General features: G+C 37.6%; 1 protein-coding gene across 1 annotated transcript; it reads left to right on the top strand.

Moving 5' to 3' along the window:
* Positions 1-5,985: 5,985 nt before the first annotated feature.
* On the top strand, positions 5,986-6,477 carry LOC149110067 (ATP-dependent DNA helicase PIF2-like). Its single transcript, XM_089291986.1, has 2 exons — positions 5,986-6,260; positions 6,436-6,477. The coding sequence occupies exons 1-2, from the start codon at positions 6,078-6,080 to the stop codon at positions 6,475-6,477; spliced, it is 225 nt and encodes a 74-aa protein (XP_089148112.1). The 5' UTR covers positions 5,986-6,077.
* The last annotated feature ends 1,188 nt before the right edge of the window (positions 6,478-7,665 follow it).

Genomic DNA, 7,665 nt, shown 5'->3' with positions numbered 1-7,665 from the left:
TGTGCTAAAGTATTCATGTAATTAGCTTCGTACTCTTTTATGCAAATTCGCTTCAACTTAGCCTCTTGACAAACCGCTTTTTATCTTTAATTATGTAACCTTGATAATGGGGCAAGATGCACCGAAACGTCGGTTTCTATCACTTATATTTCTTGTCTCATGTATTTCCAAATCGTTTCTTATAATATTTCTATATAACTTGTTTTTAAAGTGTGTTGGACACATCACCTGCTTAAAAGCATTAACAGCTGAACATTATCAAGCAACTAAAGTTTTAGAATCTTACCTGAAGAACAATAGGTCCTGTCTATCAGAGAAGACAGCAAGAGGAAAACACAAAAATAGGTAGACATGATCGTTTCCTGAGGAAACACGAGGAAAGTCGGACGTTGGACGGAACTGCGATAAGTTTGTGTTTTCCAATTTCAAACAGATCAGTGTCAATTTTAACGTGTTTGTGAATAAGCTTCCGCTTACGTAGGTTTTACTGAGCCAATAATTATCATTTAGCTGACAATGTTTCGATTATCATTGGTAATTTATATCTGTCTGTGGTGTTGTGGCTGGTTAGTTAAATAAGGCAACATATGTCTTTATAAACAGGTGAAAACGCACTAATTAGATATCATGGGCTGTACCGTTATATGATCAATTTTGGTAAAATGTATTATTTCTCGAGTATGAATTTCCTGAGATGATGTTCATCAATGTCTGTTCGTCAGTTTGCCTAGTCGGGTGTCAGTTTCAGTTTCAGTTTTCAGTTCAGTTTTTTATTATCGCACACTATTTACAGAAAAACAACTTAACGTAAGATGGTTTACAATGCTATAGGAAAAATAAATACAGATAGAAATTAACTAGAAGAAACAATATTTAATTGTGTACAGTGACCAAAGTAGCCTATGAGCTTTCGAGTTGGACGTCACTGTCATGTAGATAAAAGTTGGCGTTGGCCGCATTCTAAGTTAATTTAAATTAATATTTACATTAAAGACGATATTGTTATCATGAAAGAAGAAAGACATACATAAATGCAAGCTAAAGTCAGTGAAGACAAATGCGCCGCCATGGCTCTTTTCCAGCGTCATTCTTTGACCAGACGTTAAAATTTTGTCAGAGTTGGTTTATAATGTTATCGTAACTTTTATTCAACCCTGGAATCACATTAGAATTAAACGTTCCTCGTGAATTTCTGTAGTCGTCCTATGGTGTGTTTTATGATTGTTTTCCCAAAATAATTCCATAATCGCATCCCTTACACGAGAGTACCACCCCCCGGGCCATTTCCTTTCTGTTAGAAGCTCAGTAGCTTAGTAGCAGTGTAAGATACCATGCTGTATATGCGCTATTACATATACACCAGCAAACTCCACAATAGATCAATTACTCTCTCTGATTTTGTCAATAAATTAAACACAAAATATAATGTTGAAAACATAGATTAAAATTCATCTAATAGTTAAATATCATAAAGAAGATGCTCCTTCAAGGGCACCGTTCTAGTCTAATTAGTTAGTTTTATTAATTTAGTGTTTTAAGGGTAAATATCTCTTTTCCCTTGTGTAGGTGGTATACATAATGACATTGGAACATTTAAATAGATCAGAACTGAATTGCAATGTTTTTTGGTCTTGTAAGTAGTTTGTACTTGACAGACACACCATGTTGTAAATAATGTTTGTATTTTGAAATAAAGCATATGCCGTAAAAAAAAAAAAAAAAAAAAAAATTGTAAAAAACACTTCGCTTTGGCGGGTAATATTTCTGACCGAACTTTTCATTGGAATTCGTACTCCGATTTGTTAGTAGATACCAATTTTAACTAATCTATATATTGACAAAAGTACAAAAGACTATTGGAAACATGTTTTACTTCGGAAATAAACGGCCTCCTTTTTGTAAAACAACGCACTCTGTGGGACATAGTAAACTCCACGGCCGGGAATGAAACCGTGACTTGCAATCAAAATAAACAATGAAACTGAAGATTTCTTTACCAAATTTAACCTGTATTGCCAGTCCTGAAATGACTCTGAAATAACTTTTTGCGAACAAACTTGATAGCTTACAGAAAAGACAACTCTTTTAAGCTTTAATTCAGTAAATATCTCCTTTAGCGACTAGTTATCTTAAATTAATTATTGGAACGCCGCGTAGTAAACCGCTTTTAACTTCCTGTTTCGCCTTGGTGTGAAATCGACATTTCGTCACAAATATCTGGCATTCGAAGCGATAAAACATACTCGGATTAAATAAAGTCACTTTGGCGTTGAGATTGAACTGTTTTACCGTTATATTACAGGCGCAAGCAAACAATTTGCTTATTACTATACGAGAACTCATAATATAAGGACCTTAAAAATGCCTGTACCCGCTTGCCCTCCGATCAACGCGCAGAAGTTCATTGTTTAATTTTCGTGATCTTTTAGGTAAAATCAGAGTTTTTCAGCCGGGCCTCAAAAAGCCCTCGAAGAATAACCCAAGCTGATTTTAATACATGTTTTACAACAACATAAAGGTGCTCCAAAGGCGAAGTTTCAAGGAATTTGGAGTTATGGCACATGTCGAAAAATATCTCTGAATTTTATTTGTAAATAAAGAATTCGACCTAGTAACTGAAAGAGATTTTTTTAGAAATTGTGTGTTTATTCTCAAATGGCGCTCAAGTCAAATTCTAACCTGGTTTGGATAGCTGAATACTTTGTCTTTCAAGAAAGAGTATCGATAAGTGTTGGTTCTTCTTTACACGCGAACGCAAATCAAGTTCAGATTACTAATTTTGAGCCTTTGCGATCGGCTATTTTGGCGACCGTCGAGGCGAAAATCGTTTTCGATTCCTCGATTTTCTCGAATTTAAAGCGCTTCGAGCTCCAAAAAACTATTTCATGTTTCATATCTACCTAAGGGCTATTTGTGGACGAAAAGAGAGAAAAATCGATTTTTCAACTTCTGCCGCGCTATGTTTGCTAATTAGAAAAATTCGCACTCAGACAACTAAACATTATCAAGCAACTACAGTTTTAGAATCTTACCTGAAGAACAATAGGTCCTGTCTATCAGAGAAGACAGCAAGAGGAAAACACAAAAATAGGTAGACATGATCGTTTCCTGAGGAAGCACGAGGAAAGTCGGCAAATTGCTACGTTGGACGAAACTGTGATAAGCGGAAGCTTATTCACAAACACGTTAAAATTGACACTGATCTCTTTGAGTCAAACAGATAGTATCAATTTTAACGTGTTTGTGAATGAGCTTCCGCTTACGTAGGTTTTACTGAGCCAATAATTATCATTTAGCTGACAATGTTTCGATTATCATTGGTAATTTATATCTGTCTGTAGTTTTGTAGCTGGTTAGTTAAATAAGGCAACATATGTCTTTATAAACAGGTGAAAACTCACTAATTAGATATCATGAGCTGTACCGTTATATGACCAATTTTGGTAAAACGTGTTATTTCTCAAGTATGAATTTCCTGAGATGATGTTCATCAATTTCTTTTCTTCAGTTAATCTTATCGACCGTGAAGACAAATGTACCGTCATGGGGTATTCATAGCGTTATATTACGACTGAGAGAATGACTTCAATTAAGTGGCTGCGAGCAGGCCTATTAATCGTTAATGTTTAATCTGCCCTGCAGTTGAAATTGACGCGCGCGCATTCGCAATTTTCCTTACTTAACATGCAAACCCGTATTTTCACGAGAGATGTTTACGTTGGTTTTGTTTTAACTTTAGTGAAGTGAAATTTTTAATCGTGTAATCACAGTAGCAAACCTCGGTAAATAGTCGCAAAATCAAAAGTAAGCCAGCCTAGGTTTGTCGACAGTTGAACGCCTCCTCAGGCATGGTTTAGCTCAGTAACCGACGGCAGCCGAGTACAAGCAGACGTTGTCGCGAGATCTTGGCAGCAAGTGTCCACGCGTGCAGCGCGTAAAGAAGAGAAAAATAGACAAACTTGAAGATTCCTCCTAATGTAAGTAGGTTTCAAGTCAGCGGGCAAAAAAGTTGAATAAACTCATGTTTAGGCAAAGAAATCCCGGACTGCTGTTTCCCGTTCATCGTCAAGTGCCAAAAGCGTTTTCCCCGGGGGGATATTCCCAGAAAAGTTGGGTTGGGGTGTGCGCCCCGCTTCCCAAAACCCTTACCCTATATATGACCAAAATAGCCAAAATCAGCGAAAATCGATACCCTATTTATGACCAAAACGGCTGAAAAACCATACGCTTTGGGGCCGCACATACCTATATAGCTCATATAAGGGCGAACCCCTCCCCCGGGCCGTTTCCTTTTTGTTGGAAGCTCAGCAGCTTAGTAGCAGCGTACAGGCAGGCGCAATTAGAGGAAGACCTACCAGAAAGAGAGAGAGAGAAAAAAATCATAATTGAGGTCTATGGAGAAGGAAAGCAAATGTTAGAATTTAAAGCAGCTCCGAATAAGAAGAAGTACCGGTAGACATTTACGTAGCCCGGCCTCCGTGGCAGATGCCGTTTCAGGTTTTTTGCGGGAAGAGGTTCAGCGAGATATAACATATCAAACTTACGCGTAACATCTACCTCTACAGATTTTCGTGACATGTCACGCAGTCTGGGGTCAGTCAAAAACACGCTAATTTTCGAACATTTTCTTCTTTTTCGTGTATTCCATTTGGATTGCTATCTTTCTTACCTTCAGTTTTATAAAACTAACATATATAAGCTTTCTATACCACTGCATTTGAAGGCAATCATTAAAATATTTCGTTCGGGTTGTTTTAGACTTTTGGTTAGCGATTCAGACACGTCGAAGAGACGTTCATGCCACATGCAAGTACTGGCCGTAGAGTCTGGGGCTAGAACTCTAAGGCGCATGCACAAAACTGGTCATTACCGCGAAATACGAAAAGAGGAATAAATTTGGCGCAATTTGATGTATAATACATGAGGTTTAATTATTGTTTGGGTTCGGGAAATGGGACTCGAAGTTTACGCGCTGGTGATTTTGTCCTCGCTGGCTCTTTTTGCGGTGGCGGTAGATGCACAAAACGATTTTGGCGAGGAAACCAGTGCTCCACAAGGGGATAAATTGCCTCGGTTTACTTACGAAATAAGCAGTTAAGTAAAAATGCGTTAATTCAAACCCGTTTCATTTTGTTAATGTTTTGTTTTTTCATCGAAATGATTTCTTTATTTTTTTTTTTTAATTTTTTAATCAGCTATCTCATATATTCTCTGTCGAAGAAGCCTGTTGAGGAACCCAACGACGAAAGTGCCGCACAGTTCCTTCAATAGGAAACGCGAAATTCCCATTTTCATCCCATTTGACTCCCAGAAAACGGTCTAAGGCCTGGTTTGAATTAATTCGATACACAGTCTTTCCTCGTTCTTTCCTTGATTTCCCTGCTGATGCAAGCCCTCTATCAAACACATCCTGAGCAATTCTAATTTCAATGCGAGTAGCTGGATCGTCCTTTCGGCCAGAATACAACTTTCTTTTTATTTCACGATATAGCTCTGCGTGAAATAATTCCGCACGGTCGTCAAAAGAAGGAGCAGAAGGAATAAAAAGAGGTTCCATCCGCTGGAAAAGAATGTCATCGGTACCGCACGACCGCCACTCATCGTACCGCTCACTATAACCGAAAATTACTCTGTGGGAAGAAGAAGCATTAAACTAAATATATCTACGCTCACTTAGCCCAAACATCTAGAAGGTCTGCGATATTTTGGCGTTGTTTTAAACTACTCGCTTTCGCACTATGTCTCTGCCAGTTGGGGGCCACTTAAGTGAGAAATGCGAAACGTTGATTGCCAGAATCGAAGCGGAAGTGATAGTGGTGCTTGTTCTGATTGGTCAGTTTTAATTCCGGAAGTTTGATGATTTTATTCCGGAAATAGAATGCTGCTTCAAGGCCGAAAGAATTGTCATTTCGTATTTGGAAGAATTCAGAAATTTTATGACCGTTATGTCAAGAAATTTTGTTTCTCCTGACAATAAGAGGTAAGTATAGTAGGAGAAAATTTTGCCGATGTTAATGCTAAGGTAAGTTTGTGATATGAGACGACGAGGTTCTCGTTAATTGGGGACCTTTTCGGTCATGCGATTCAGAAAGAGCTTGAAAATTAGATTGATGTTCGTTTGCCACAAGTGGTTTGACTTCGACTGTCAGAAGCAAGTGCTGGATATCGTTTTGGCTGGCCACAATACTTTTATTGCTGGAGCCCCCGGTAGTGGAAAGTCCTTTCTCCTAAAGCAAATTTCTGAGCGCACAAAGAAAGCGGTAAGTGTAACGAGCTAACGAGCAATCTTATGCCGGTCTGTCGGCTTTCGCAATGACCAAACATTTTCATACAACGTCATGATGGATGAAACTTGCTAAACCATCAAAGCTTCTTTTTTAGCAATACATATTTGTTATAGAATTTTGTAACTCAATCATTTTCATTTTCATTCAGCTTCTTGCTTTAGCGACTTCAATTGCCGAGGATGATGGATGAAAATGTTGATCGTTTAAAAGTGGCCGGCGGTTCCACGGAGTCTTTCAAATTTTCGCGGAGCAGGTTTGAAAAAAGAGTAAATGTACAGAAATCCATTCATAACAAACGATAAATCTATCGCTATTTTACACAAAACCCGTTTTATTCCTTTCTGGTTTGGGAAATGAGAAGCTTGAAGTTTGACTAGTGTTAAACTTGGAAGTGGAGCATGTCTGTCCCAAAAGAATGATCTTGATGGTGGTTCCATACCGACAGTAGGTAAAAGGTTGCTATTTTTGCCCGTTGCCTCCCCTAACCTGGCAAAAAATGTATTCTACTGGGCCACTGTTTTCAAACATTGACTTAAACATTGACTTAGTTCAGTGCTAATTTTTTATCGTGATTATCTTATTTTTTAATATGAGTTTAGAGTAATTTTTAACTAGGTATACAATCATACAATGATACACTAAGGCGGCTTATATTAAGGAATCTTGTGTTCTGTTTTAAGCTGTCCTCAAATTCACTGGATTGAATGGTTCATTTGATTGATCAATGAAATGTAATTTGGAATTTTTATCAAAGATTAAAGATTAAAGATTAAAGACACAACCGGGATTCAGCTGAAATGAAATGCTTCAAATCTGTTCAAAGCCAATAATCAAGTGGACCTCAAATCAAATAAGAGTTTGTCAGACAAAAAAATATATTTGTTTCTGTCTGATGCACTTAGGTCTCCCCTTCTACTGACTTCTTAACCTCCCAATCTTCAATCCACTTCAGACTTCAGAAGTCTCCTGTTTTCAATGAACCTGTCATGGCTTTGGTGCTTGCATACAGCAGTGGACTTACACTAAAATGCTGGTCATGCTGGGGAATGCATTCTACCCTACAATTTTCATAAAAACAAACATTTTGCGAAATCAGAAACAGTTAAATCTTAAGTTCAATCAGGGTTGTTTGATGCAAAAAAAAAAAATTTACTTTAATTAAAATTACTTTCTGTGGTTATATAAAGCATGACCTACTAGTGTGTAGTGATTGGATGTTTGTTGGAGTTGCAAAGCTTTGATATCATTATCTCAGGAGAATTTCACCAGAGAGCATTCTTTAAACGCCAAAGTTTCTGATCACTACAAAATCTCAAACATAAATGCAACCCAATTTTCTCAGTCATATTAATAATTAGTCATCCCCTTAACCACTCAA

This window comes from Orbicella faveolata, unplaced genomic scaffold, assembly GCF_042242905.1.
Source record: "Orbicella faveolata isolate gen_17 unplaced genomic scaffold, um_ofav_v1 contig_24, whole genome shotgun sequence".
Classification (NCBI taxonomy): Eukaryota; Metazoa; Cnidaria; class Anthozoa; order Scleractinia; family Merulinidae; genus Orbicella; species Orbicella faveolata.
The sequence above is the reverse complement of the archived record's forward strand: the minus strand, read 5'-3'. Positions and strand labels throughout refer to the sequence as shown.

Bases quoted from the DNA above. Each gene is read 5' to 3' on its own strand.
- LOC149110067 (XM_089291986.1), top strand. From the start codon at position 6,078: ATGCGATTCAGAAAGAGCTTGAAAATTAGATTGATGTTCGTTTGCCAC. The intron at 6,261-6,435 runs GTAAGTGTAACG...ATTTTCATTCAG, and splicing joins CTGAGCGCACAAAGAAAGCG to CTTCTTGCTTTAGCGACTTC.